General features: G+C 40.7%; 1 protein-coding gene across 1 annotated transcript; it reads left to right on the top strand.

Annotated features, from left to right (window-relative positions):
• The first annotated feature begins 260 nt into the window (after positions 1 to 260).
• On the top strand, positions 261 to 12,515 carry wdr26b (WD repeat domain 26b). Its single transcript, XM_026318585.2, has 14 exons — positions 261 to 881; positions 2,846 to 2,945; positions 3,941 to 3,997; positions 5,360 to 5,496; positions 5,990 to 6,087; positions 6,195 to 6,351; positions 6,727 to 6,865; positions 7,312 to 7,452; positions 7,658 to 7,777; positions 8,588 to 8,733; positions 9,225 to 9,303; positions 9,395 to 9,524; positions 9,681 to 9,875; positions 10,154 to 12,515. The coding sequence occupies exons 1-14, from the start codon at positions 577 to 579 to the stop codon at positions 10,177 to 10,179; spliced, it is 1,830 nt and encodes a 609-aa protein (XP_026174370.1). The 5' UTR covers positions 261 to 576; the 3' UTR covers positions 10,180 to 12,515.
• Positions 12,516 to 13,958: the final 1,443 nt, after the last annotated feature.

The following is a 13,958-nucleotide window of genomic DNA, read 5'->3' on the forward strand; positions in this document are numbered from 1 at the left end:
ATATTAAAGACAAGTCCCTGGGGACATTGAAGTGAAATTTAATGTAATGTGTTATTGTTGTCAGGTAATTATTATGCTAACTAAGTTTCTATGCGCCACCCATGGATTATAATTCTACCCGGAAGCTTGGTAGTGTAGGAATTTCCGGTTACGTCAGGGCGTCAGGACTCCATTAGAGCTGCAGCTGTTTTGAGAGAAACAACAACAAAAACGGGAAAACTGGCAGAGCTGTATGCTGACAGTCCGCTCTGAGCCCCACAACGAGGCCTCAAATCTGGAAACTTAACCTTCATTTCCCACCCGGAGCTCCGCCGGCTTCTAACCACGGCCGCTCTCGGTGAGGAAACTCTGGCCTCCGCTTCCTCCTCCTCCGACTCGGACACCGGCGGAGCGTCGCCGCCCCCGCGGAAGAAGCACCGAGCCTCGGCGGCGGAGGGAGCAGGAGAGCCCGGGGCTTCAGCAGTTGTAACAGGCCTCTCTGGAGTTGTCTTAGGACTTGCTACACACTCTCCACACTCTCAAGCCACCTCTGCCATCCACTTTAACCGGAGTGTTGTTAACAACCTCAGCAGCAGCATGCAGGCAAACGGGGCAGGACAGGGACAAGAGTCTTCAGAGCTTCCCTGCCTAAACAGCGCACAAAACGGGGAGTCATCCACGGCCAGCGGCACCCATTCCAACGGGCTTCTCTCCAGCACGGACAACGGGAATAATGTCGGTACTAGTAACGGGTCTTCAACCGGACCCGGTACGGGGACTTCGGCTGCCTCTACGGCTTCGGGCTCTGAGGTCGGCTCCCTGAAAAAGAAGAAACGACTCACACAGGCGGAGGAAGATGTCATTCGACTGATAGGACAACATCTCCACGGACTAGGGCTCAAGTAAGTTTATTCAGTGTGTCAGTCCAGGAAAACCCTACAAAAGCATCAGACGCTAGCGGTCAACAGATAAAGTACAGCCTCCTTTACTGATTTTCGTGTGAAAGTGCCAAATAGCAGTTGTTAAAAGCGGTGTTAGTGCTCTCGTCAGACACAAACATGGGGGATGGGGTAGTTAGCCTGTGAGCTCGGTGGTTGGTAGAAAGAAGGGGTCCATCTTGCACAATAACAGTTAGCTTGAAGGCTAACAGCCCTAGCCTGCGCTGAGGTGTTGTGTCCGGTCATTAAACCCATCACACATACATATAACACAGTGGTCGATTTGGCTGCATTATCTGCTAAATGATGTTTTAAGTGCCAACAGCACCGTGATGCGTTGAGTTACGTTAACAGATCCCGCACCTAATAAAAAGCATTACATCATCTAACGATATTAACGACCAGAACGCAAAATGCGTTGACTTGTTATGATTTGCAAAGCGGAAAATCGATGTCACGGGAATATGGAGACTCGGTTTAGGTTCATGATTAAGTACACATTTTATTGATTATTGAGTTTGCAGTGTACAGTTTTGCGTTAAGTGCGTTAACGGTTATTGCGCAAAAAATGCGGAGGAAATGTTAATGTGCGGGTTGCCAGAGTTGGTTTTCGCCCTGATGCTCGTGGTTTTCTCGTAATAATAACACGATTTTTGCCAGACCGTGTGGGTGAAACATTAATGGGTCGGCCACACATGGTTATGAAAACCGGCCTGGTTATTTTGGTATTCCCGAGTGCATGTCTTGAGCTGTCACTTGGATCAACTCGTTTATTCATAAAATGAATCGCTGCTATTACACAAAGATAGTAACTTTCTTCCTAGATTAGTATCTTCATTATTCTGTCACTGTCAAACTAACGTGTCAACAGTCACCAGCAGTGACATGTATGTATTAGAGCATGTCTTTATTTAAAGGCAGCGGTCACTAATGTGGACGACAGAACAGAATCAGATGTTTTAATGGCTGCTGAGAAATGCACTTCCTACCAGCTGTCTTAGGTAGAAACGCTGTGTTTGAACCTAATTATAACATCGTGAGATTTCAAGAAATGCTTGTGGTAGCTACTATTAGATAGCAAGACATTCTCTGGTCTCTGGTATCCAGCTGGGAAAGTGTTGCTTCCATTATAGGGCATTATAAGGCACAGCCTAACATGGCTATGTTTACAAAGAAGGTGGGGATGCATGGTATTGTCTGGTTTAAGCAAGAAATCAGTGTAGCAGTCAGCTGGATGAAATGCTCAACACAGAGCTGCTGCACCACTCCAATGATACCTGAGAATGATGTCATCATGCTGAAGGTGTCAGCGATCCCCCTCCCACCCACCACCCCCATCCCAACCCACTTTTTTATTTTACACACACACATATCAGCAGATCTTTTTGTGGTGATGACGTGCGTTTAGCAGAGAGGTGGTGTTTGGACAGATGGATATGGTTCATGGTTGACAAGGCTGAGAGGGTGATGTCAACTGCAATGGAAGCTCGGTTCATGTTAGCGCACCTCCTGCTGTTCACAACACAAATAATGCTCTGGTGACACAAACGCTCTGGGCTGGCTTCCTGCAAACATGGTTCATCATGAATATCTTCATCCTATTGTTAGACGATGATATTAATATTGCACCTGTGCTAAAATTATTGCTGCAGATCTCCCACTAACTTACTAACTGTTCCTAAGAACATGGAATAAATGACTAAATGATCAAGGAAAGTTGAATAATCTGACTAGAAATGCTTTTGTTATAATCCTGTGCTAACTTTTTAGCACATAATGAAGCATTGATAGCTGAAATATCATCATTGGGCTACATTATTAAGTTTGTTATTTATTTATTAATTTGTCCCTTTAAGTCCTTGTCTCTTTTATCATAGTGCTTCTGTATGGTGCCTAAATTTGCCTTCTCTTCCTCTCTGTCTCTGTAGTCAGACAGTGGACCTGCTGATGCAGGAGTCAGGCTGCAGACTGGAACATCCCTCAGCTACCAAGTTCCGCAACCATGTCATGGAGGGGGAGTGGGACAAGGTCAGTCTTGGGTTGCCATGGATACATAAAATCAAGCACTTTGATACACAGAGGACTATTGGCCTTTCTTGGGATCTGTTCATATTATACTGTAGCATATAGAGCATGTTTGCTCAAGAAACCAGCAGACCAATATTTTGATAGATCAAACTCATTTCATGTGAATTATCAACAAAAGTAAATGTGATTTCCTGCTGGGAATTGTTGATGAGAGTGCAGGGAAAGGTCTGCTTACTGTTAGGGAGGAGAACATTTTGTTTGTTCACTGGTAATAATTTATGAGGAGCACTATATGGTAAAAGTATAACCACTCATTTTTATGTCTACCTCAAAAGTGTAGGAAACGGTTCCCTGTCATTTTTTATAACAAGACACATGTCCTGTTTTGCATCTGTTATTAAAAAATCAAAGTCACAACACTTAGCATAGCAGGTCATTAGTGCCAGATGTTGATAGCGCTCCACTGGACCTAACAATGTAGAATGTGAAAACACTGGCTTTATGTGAACACATAACATAACACATCATGTAATTGCCTTTTAAATCACTAGTCTTAGATGATATTACCCTGATCTCACTGCTGAATGGTGTTCATTCCAACATTTTACAGCTGAGACACATAAAGCGCACGTCTTATTAAAGGCAGCCTTGTGAGTCTTCTGGAATTATGAACTAGTCTGAGAACTGCAGGATGGAAAATTATTGCCAACTTTGAGCCAGTTTTTTTAAAAATGTGGCAGGTACACACTGTATAAACCAGTTGTAAATAATTCATTTGTTTGACATTTGTTTTGATTCCGAATATTAATTCACTGTCCTTTGCACATGTGCATCAACTTTGATATTATAGTCTCATTTTACTGCTTATAAACCAGAAAGTGATCATATCTTTATACTGTTCATGTAGTTTTTTCCCCTGTGCATGTATGAAACTGCTGAGCTAACCCTTTCTCTCTGTCTCTCCCCTCCATCACTCTCCTTTTGTTTGGGTCCAGGCTGAGAATGATCTCAATGAGCTGAGAGCACTGATGCATTCTCCCAATGCTATTGTGGTAAGCTCCCTCTGCCCAAACCTGAACTGGGCTCAATGACGGACAGACAATTTAGAGCCACAGCTGGAGGTTCTAGAATGGTACTGTTGTATGGCAGGCCTGCAGGTTCTTGTTGAGGAACGCTGAAAGCTATTGTGTTTTGAATGATTCCCTGGAACATGCAGCAAGAGAAAATAAGAGTGGTATAATCTATAATAAAATAATCATTAGTTCCTGATTTTACTCCAAATGTTATTTTAGCTCATTCAGAACTAAAAAAAAAAGGCCCAATGTTTTTGATTTATCTACTAAAAATACAATGTGTAATGAAATTAAATAGTTTGTACTCCAAATTGTGCCTCAGAGGGTGTGACCACTTATACAACTAAGTAGTTTATATTTTATTTTTGTTATTTAGATCATTTAGATCAGAGAGCTGTTTTCTGTTGATTAGTTAAAAAAAAGACACACTAAATATACTTTTAGTCACACCTGAAAACTTTCAAGTGAACACAGATATTTCATTATGCTTACCAAAATGGTATACTGTATAGATCAGTATAATAGAACAGGCTTTACTGAATATTAGTTTGAATTAGGTCAGGTTAATTAGGCCTAATAGACAAGGTAGGCTTCTAAAATGCTGCACTGTGTCTTTGTGCCTGCTGTCTGGACAGAAGTCTGTTTAACTGCCAGTACGAGTTGGGTTATTGAGAGAATGGATGTAGCTGATTTTCATCTTTCTCTATATTTCAGTTCAGTTTAATCTCAAGGCACTTTACCCAACAAATCCCTTATGAGCAACTACTTGGCAACAGTGTGGGGAGCCATTTTAGATCTTAAGTTGTAGCAGGTTAGTGTTATTGTCAGCATGGTTATAGCAGGCAGTTTACTTATAACACAGGCGTAGTTGGAGAGATCTTTTGTAGGCATCTGTGGATGGATTTCTGCCTTGAATTTATGTGCTGTAGGTCTTAAACGTGCTTGTATCAGTTGTCAGCACTGCAGCTCCCACTGCATACCTGCAACAAGACCAATATGTCGTGGGCACATCTATAAATATATTCTGTTAATGAGATCAGGCAGCCTTGTAATATGCTTACCACCATTTCAGGTTTGGATGGTATCTTTTTCTTTTCATACATTTTTTTATATTTTGGTTTCTGTTGCAATGCACAACTTCACTGCTAGAAATGTGAAACTTTTTATGACCTCCTGTAGCCACACAGACCACCTCCGACCAGTTTAAATAATTCTCATCAAGTGAAACCTTAGGTAGATTATGTTAATTTGTCTTTCTTTTCTATCTTCCTTTTGTTTTGATGTCATCTGTTTTGTTTTGTTTATTTTTTTTAATAAAATTTCTTCTCCTTTCATCTTCAGCGTATGAAGTTCCTGCTGCTCCAGCAGAAGTACTTAGAGTATCTGGAGGATGGCAAAGTCCTGGAGGCTCTGCAGGTGCTCCGGGGAGAGCTGACACCTCTCAAGTACAACACAGATCGCATCCATGTACTCAGCGGGTACTGTTACAAGTTTAATATTGTGTCTCTTTCACAGTTATTAGACAGTTTGCCCAGTCTTCATGAATATACAGATAAACCTAGATAGCTCTCAATACAGCTCCTACCACAGGTGGTGAGCCAGATAAAGTAGATGAAATTTTACTATAATTAAGTCTTGATTAGTTAACTTTTTTTTTTTTAAAGTCAATGTCATAGATGAGTATTGTTATCATTAGTTTTTTAATTGAGTGATTGAGTGCAATTCTTTTACTGCAATATAGTTAATTGATTCCTCAAACAATACCTGCATTTGATAAACTAAGTTTCCCTATTTTATGATCTAGAAGAATCTAGAGGGTTCATTCAGTTGTTCATCTGTACTACACTGGAAATATAATACTACTGCAGTAGTTAGTAGCTAATGGCTTGCCTTGAGTTATTACAAAAAAAGCTTTCCGTGTATGTTGTTTTCTCAGTTGTAATATTTGTCTGTTTTTCTGTCTTCTGACAGATACCTAATGTGTAGCCACGCTGAGGATTTGCGAGCCAAGGCAGAGTGGGAAGGCAAAGGCACCGCCTCACGCTGCCGATTGCTGGACAAATTACAAAGTGAGAAGACGTGTCCTTACACTGACCCTGTACAGCTAGCACACGTTGCCTGACTACACACAACCCATATGCAGGATCAAGATGTCTGCTTTCATGTCTTCTTGCAGCATACTTACCACCTTCTGTGATGCTGCCCCCACGGCGGCTGCAGACCCTGCTGCGGCAAGCAGTGGAGCTGCAGAGAGACCGCTGCCTCTATCATAACACCAAGCTGGACAGCAACCTGGACTCTGTCTCTTTGCTTATCGATCATGTCTGTAGCAGGTTGGTACCATGCTGCTGAGGCCCATCAAAACTGTACAGATATAGTGCCGAATTGACATAAAGGGGCATCTAATATTCACGTATATGTTGGCAATTTACAGCACATACACTGTGAGCCATGCTTTGTGTTTTCAAACCTTGTAATCTGCATTAAACACAACTCATTCACCATATCTTTTAGTTCTTACCGCTTGCATTTACTTCTTTCTTTATGGCCCCACTTTTTAAGTGTATCATTATTTAAGCCCTTTTACTCTTGCCCTGTATTGTTTATCTGATTTTGCTGTGATTTTAACATCCTTTAAGTTAAGAGGACATACCATTTATGGTCTACACAAGGATGATTTTCCCTTTTGTTTTTCTCTGGGGTCACAGGAAGCAGTTCCCATGTTACACCCAACAGATTCTGACAGAGCACTGTAATGAAGTGTGGTTCTGCAAATTCTCGAACGATGGCACCAAACTAGCTACTGGCTCCAAAGACACTACTGTCATAATTTGGCAAGTGGATCCGGTGAGTGTGGAAAAATACTTCAATAAATAAACACAAAATCATTCAACATTCTTTCCATTTATCTGACAGTGAAACATTTTATTTGTAGTTACACATGATAATACTTATGTGCATATGATAAGCATGTGTTTGTAGTGATATAAATGATCTAGAAAAGGGTTATCTGAAAATGGTAATTGAATATAAAAACTAAAGATTTTTACAGAGGCTTTTTGAAGGCTACCACTTTGTATTCATTGAAGATTTATTTTTAATTAATTTGTCAAACAGACTTGTCTCACTCATAGTTATGGAGCAACCTGTAGACTTCACTTTAATGTATTAATTCTCGCCAACTAGTTTGCACATTTGACTTTAGTTTGAATGCTTGTAATCCTAGCATCACTATAAACCCTTAATTTGCCTAAATACATATTTTCATAATGGGATTAATCCTGTTTGTGTAGGAGAGCCACCAGTTGAAGTTGCTGCGAACCCTGGAGGGTCACGCATATGGAGTCTCCTACTTAGCCTGGAGTCCTGATGACACTTACCTGATCGCCTGTGGACCTGATGACTGCTCTGAGCTCTGGCTCTGGAATGTTCAGGTGAAATTTATACACGCGTATAATTTCTAGCTGTACATAATCCTATACTTCTGATACCTCCAGCAATGTTTCATATGGCAACATTTTCAGTACACATGATTGGAATAAAAGCATATTTCTGTCATGTCACAGACTTGGGCTGTTTGATTCACCCCACCCCCTGCTGTCTTTTTCCAATGTCTCTGTCAATCCTCTTGTCAACCAGACGGGGGAGCTGCGGACCAAAATGTCCCAGTCTCATGAGGACAGTCTGACCAGTGTGGCCTGGAACCCTGATGGCAAACGCTTTGTTACTGGGGGACAGAGAGGACAGTTTTATCAGTGTGTAAGTGAATGGATGATTGTCCCCCATTATATACAATGAAAACATTATTAATATTATAATTTATTTGTGTAGTCTTCCACTAAATACTTAATCCTCTCAACATTTACTTGTCATTTCTGTACCCAGTCAGAAGAGTGGATTACAAAAGGAAAAACACTGTTTGCCAACTGTGGTGTGTGTAAAACATCTTTTAAATATCTGTGTTTTTCTGACCTTTAACCAGAGGTTTCAAGATAACTTGAGCTTCCCTTTATTGGTTCACTGGCCTTGAGCCTGGGGATCATGGAAATATGTATGTTTTAAAAATTAATTTTGTGTATATATGTGTGTTTAGTGGACAATCAGGTCTCCAGTGTGTTACTTCCAAAATGTAATACTTTATATGTTACTAGTTAGTGTCTTTTAAAAATAATTACTTCCATTACAATTTTACTGTCTCTTAACTGTAATGTGTTATCACTACTTTCACCAGAATAACTACAGAAGTTAGACTAGGCATTCTACAATGCTAAAATGTACTTTATGCATCTAGTATACATCCAGTGGACTTGTCTCGATGTAGAAAGTTCGCTCGGTGTTGAACATATATTGCACTTGATTATTATGTTCTTGTCCTTTTCTCTGACAAACTGAAATGGTTTGTGTCTGTTGCATGGTGTTGGTGTCTGAGCAGAAAGAAAGAGTCTCTAACAGGTGTTTTAGTTTTTCAAAAAAAAAAAAAAAAATGTGACCATACTGTCTCTTGTCCATGTTTTCATTCCCCTATAAAGAATGTGAGATGATTTGGGGTTCTGTTGTCTGTGTTGTCAGGACCTGGATGGTAACTTGTTGGACTCCTGGGAGGGTGTGAGAGTGCAGTGCCTGTGGTGCCTGAGTGATGGCAGGACAGTGCTGGCCTCGGACACCCACCAACGTATCCGGGGGTACAACTTTGAGGACCTTACGGACAGAAACATGTACGTCAACCATCCTACCACCCGTACTGTCGTATATATACATAAAGCTTTAATGCTTCCTTTATAGTAGTTAACAGACCTGAATGTTAATACTTAAAAGTTGCAGAATTTGTTGTGATATACGTATGGAGCACTGATTACAAGTCAAACTAAATTAATTGGTAATTTTTAGCCCAGAGTCATAGGATGTGGGATGGATCACAAAGCAAGTTGAATATCTAGTCCACATATGCATAATTTTTAGAGTCCATGTGTTCATGTTTCAAAGAAAAAAACATTTTCTTTCTTTGTGCTCGTTGAGAAAGTATAAATGTACCTGGAGCAGAGTTCATGTTCCGTTATTGTTCTGTAAATTATCCAACAAGTAAAAGGCAGTCTAAACTTTGGCATGTTGTAGAATGATGAGCGCCCTGTCATCAGGTTACCAAGGTTTCCATCATCAGCTACAATATATTGGGTGTAGCTGACTGCCTGTGTTTTGTTCTTTACAGAGTTCAGGAGGACCACCCTATCATGTCTTTTACCGTTTCAAAGAATGGAAGATTAGCTTTGTTAAATGTAGCAACTCAGGTGAGCCTTTTGTCCAGATTCACTGTTGGCTGTATCATTTTATCTGCTTCTAAAGCACAAGGCCACCCTGTTGCTCTGTAACCTTTTGTAGGGAGTGCACCTGTGGGACCTTCAGGACCGGGTGCTGGTGAGGAAATACCAAGGTGTGACCCAGGGCTTCTACACCATCCACTCCTGCTTTGGAGGACACAATGAAGACTTCATTGCCAGTGGCAGCGAAGGTTGAAATTTATTATATCATGATTTAGGCAGATGTTCATTTTAATCCACTGCAGCACTTAAACTTAAAAGTCTCTTTTTTGGGGAGAGCAATTGTTTTTTGACTGGCTTGTGAAAAGGTGGCATGTGTCAACTCTATCCCCCTCTGAATCCCACAGACCATAAAGTGTACATCTGGCACAGGCGTGGTGAACTTCCCATTGCTGAGCTAACAGGCCACACACGCACCGTTAACTGTGTGAGCTGGAACCCAGCCATCCCAGGACTCATGGCTTCCGCCTCAGATGATGGCACAGTGCGTGTCTGGGGCCCTGCACCCTTCCTCGACTCGCAAGAGACAGATGGACTCAATGGTAATTTCCAGTTTTAAGGTGCTAGTGCACAATGTTAGCTTCTAACCATGGGTGGCATCTACCTGAGGTAATAGACAAACTGCCTGGACCTGCAAGCTATTACTGAAGCATGCAACAGATTAGAAATCTGTGTGAATGTTATGTGCAGATATTTACCATATTTTTAGTTTTTGGTATATTCAAATGTTACTGATTCTGCTTGCTATTAATGTTGCTATTTAGTTCACATTTATTACTACACCTGTATTGACCTGGTGTCTTTTTTTTTGTCTTCTCAGAGAACTGCAGTAACATGGACAGTTGATGGTCACTTCTGGAGCAGATGATCTCTCTCGTTAACAACAGTCCAAGATTCCCACTATAAAAGAAAATCTAAACAGGCAAATGAAATCTAACAACAACCTAAAGAAAGTCAAGAGTAACAAACAAAAAACAACCAAGACAAAAGAGAAAACAAAAAGTGAAAAAATGTGTCTCCTGACTGGCCTAGACAAAATGGTGGAGGCGATGATGGACACTGAAGATTTAAGTCCTCATCCAAAACCTGATCCTGATCTAGAGGCCTGGAAAACCAGTCAGTGCCCAGCAGGATAATACCACCATCCACTGGTAAGCTGTAAGAGCTGTTCTCCAGCTTGACCCTTCTTCCCCCATCTTCTTGCATGGTCATCAGCCATGCCAGGTCCTCGCAGAGTTTCCCAGGAAACCCACCTCCACCTAGGACTTGGAGCACATCAAGTCCCCATGATGCCTCCAGACAGACACTGCAGACCAGCCGTCTACTTGTTGGACTACACCTGTCTGCCTGTTTGTCTCATTTTACTCTCCATGGACATGGTTGAGGTGTTGTTGGGGGAGGATGGTGCATAGGGGGATATGGCAACTATTCTGTATGTCTGTTTTCCTCTTCCCTCCTTGATATATTCTTTGCATTCGATGTGTTGGACAAAGGCTGAAAATCTACCATAAAAAGCACTGACCAACCAGCTCACCAAGAACACAAAAAAGGCTATGCTAAATGTTGGATTTTTTTTATGATAGTCATAGCGTTTATTCTCGTTTAAAGAGGTGAATCTTAGCTCAAGTAGTGCCCGTGAAAACTTTAGCGTGAAGATTCCACTTTTTTTCTCTCATTAGGAAAACAAACTTTTTATTCCTTAATTTAACTTCTAACAAGGACAGTCGCTGTAATACTTCCAACTGACAGCCCCCGACCCCTCTCTCGAGCTAGCTACCGCACAACTCCATTACATTTGCCTAAGAGAAGGACAGAGGTATTCACAGGTCACATATCAGTGGTGAAGAGGTCAGACGTTGTTGCTGAAGTGGTGGTTCCACCGTCTGGACATAACCTTTCTCAAAAGACAAGCTTTCAGATGCGAAAGAGTTCAAGTTCAACTTTGCACGCCGGTGACCGCTGTCCCTCCTCTGTGTGAGAGTGAGTGAGAGCGATTATGCATGCACACATTCGTGTGAGAGTTGACATTTTGTGGATGTGGGTTTAATTAACGCGTGTTTTTGTATGTGTTTTCAATTCACACCAGCAAAAGATGATTGCCCACCCCCCCCCTTAACCTCCCCTCTTCCCCTGTGTCCCATAGTAAAATTGTAAAGAGGATTTTAAAGCAGTTCTAATTTATCCAAAGCCCCGTAGGGACCTCTGTCTGTGGAACAAAGAATACTTGAGAGCCATTTTTGTAAAACAAAAACTTTTTTTTTTTTTTTTAATCTGGGGCTTTGATTTTTACATTAGAAGTTTTTTTTCTCCTTACAACGTGGCATTCAAATAGCACTGAGTTATTGGCTTCAAATCATCTTTGTGGGAAAATGAAAAGGAACTTTAAAAAGAGCAGTTTCAATGAGGCATGTTTCAAAAAGCTGTAAAGGGATACTTTATCAGCAAAGCATCATTTCACATGAGAAGTTAATGATTGTAAGTACTGGGTGAATAGTCAGCACAGTGAGAACCACACTCTGAACCCCTAATGTTAGGGAGTGTTGGTGCAAAACTAAAACACACACAAACTGCCTTCCTGTTCATACAGTTGCACACAAACCTTCAGTATGTATATCACCCCCCCCCTCCCCATCCCCCACTGCACTTTATGTGGTCTTTTTGCTCTCTTGCACATAGTGCATTGGCATAAACCCAAAGGGTTTTTAAAGCCTCATATTCACCACACTTACTGTTCTTTAGGCTTAAAATCTTCCATTGGCAAAAACTTAAAACCTAACAGGAATTTGCTTGAAGAACTGAGTCCTCATTATTCCTCTATGCACCCAAAAACAGAGACTGATCATCTTGTACACATAAAACTCAACCTTGTGAATATAGGGCATAGCAGCCTCTTCTCGAGGGTACCACTCTTGGAGCTTAGAGAGAATTCAGCATTAATACCCCCTTTGCTCTACAGCCAAGTTATTCAGTGGTCAGTGCACCATTCAAAGCTTTCTTCCTCCCGTTTTCAGGGTATGTTATGGCTATTTGCTACAGACTGATATACAGTACAGATGTTTAAAGAACAGTGCTTTCTGTCTGTTTTTATTGAACTTTTTTGTTACTTTAATTTTTTTTGTTCACATTATATCATTTTTGGTTGACCTCTATCCCTGTATGATCATATTAAAATATAACCAGATGTTTGGAGTCCTCATTTTTTATAATCTTAATAATCCCTCTTAACTTTCTTTTATGTATTTTGTTTCTTTATATTTAGTTGCATTTTATCTACCACTTCTATTACAAATGAATATGCACAGTAACACCCATGCCAATAGGAGTGGGAAGAGGCTTGTAGGAAGCGTGTTACCTACAATCAAATCAGGTTTCAACTATCCACACCTCGCCTTTAAAGAGTTTCCTTCATGTGAAAATCTTTTATCGCATGTCTGTGTAATTGACCAAAATCTCTCTCTTGGTGTGCCATTGTTGATTGGCAGTTGCCACTTCTCTGATCCGTATCAAAACCAAATCTCTGGAGACACTGTGGTGTTTTCTGTAGGTGGTTCTGGTCTAATATTCATACTCTGGACTGCAGAATGGACTCTTCTTCCACATCTGACATTATTTCAGTAGACTTGAAGTAAATCATTCACACTAAGAACCCAAATGAGTAAAGCCCATCGTTCACTTGCTGGTGGCAAATGCTATGTCTGTATGCAATCTGGTGTCGACTCTGTTCTTTTGTCTTGAGTTTACCAAGGGAGTTGTTTCTGATTTAAATGTCTTATTTCTCTCTCAGAGGTGGTGAGGGTGGTGGGTAGGGGCTGGGTGGGGAATACTAAGGGCTTACTGTAGCATCTCTAAGTTCCTTGGGCTAGGATGGGAAGGGGTGATGTGTGGGTTTGCGTTCAATGTGTTATTTACAAAAGTGATTGTACTGTTTTGTATTGTTGTGTAGGAAAAGTGTTATGTATGCATATTTTCAATAAAGCATTCAGGGTTTTGAAAAAAAATGCCCATGGAAGTTTGGAAGGGCAGGAAACTGTGAAGTCCCAAGTTTTGGACACAGATTAGATGCTGTGCCCACCCTTAAGCACAGAAAGGTCTGTAGATGCATTTTAGCCCTGAATCATTGTTTTTGGCTAAGCATGTGTGAATGGGTCTGTGGTGGAAAACACCAGGTTGAGTTTCTGTCAGAATGATCCTCTGTATTTAGTCATTTTTTGTAAATGACATGAAAAGGCCAGATTATGCCAAAATTAACAATTGCCAGTGAAGTCAAATTATTTTGCGTTATCCTTATTGTTGGTCATACATTTTTATACAGACCTCGCCATTTACTTTAGGAAGGTGCACAAAAGCAAGGGTGCTGACAAAATATGTGAATATTTTTATGGCGACCCAAACTGTCAATATTAAAAAAATAAACCAGAAACCATCAAATAAATAAGACATTGTGAAATTACAATATACGTTTAAAAACTGTTTAGAGAGAATTCATTGTGTATGTTTTCATCTGATTATTTCACAATATTTTTTATTAAATGTGCAACCTCTGAGCCCATACAAAGGGAGATGAGATTAAAATATTAAGTGATATGGATAATAGTCCAGAGGGTCAGACGTGGGTTTGTTTTGCT

This window comes from Mastacembelus armatus, chromosome 24 (genome assembly GCF_900324485.2).
Source record: "Mastacembelus armatus chromosome 24, fMasArm1.2, whole genome shotgun sequence".
Classification (NCBI taxonomy): domain Eukaryota; kingdom Metazoa; phylum Chordata; class Actinopteri; order Synbranchiformes; family Mastacembelidae; genus Mastacembelus; species Mastacembelus armatus.

What these genes read in the sequence shown, in the direction of transcription:
- wdr26b (XM_026318585.2), top strand. Translation starts at nt 577, where the DNA reads ATGCAGGCAAACGGGGCAGGACAGGGACAAGAGTCTTCAGAGCTTCCC. An exon ending in CTCCACGGACTAGGGCTCAA is followed by an intron (nt 882 to 2,845) that starts GTAAGTTTATTC and finishes CTGTCTCTGTAG; the next exon opens with TCAGACAGTGGACCTGCTGA. An exon ending in TCTGGCTCTGGAATGTTCAG is followed by an intron (nt 7,453 to 7,657) that starts GTGAAATTTATA and finishes CTTGTCAACCAG; the next exon opens with ACGGGGGAGCTGCGGACCAA.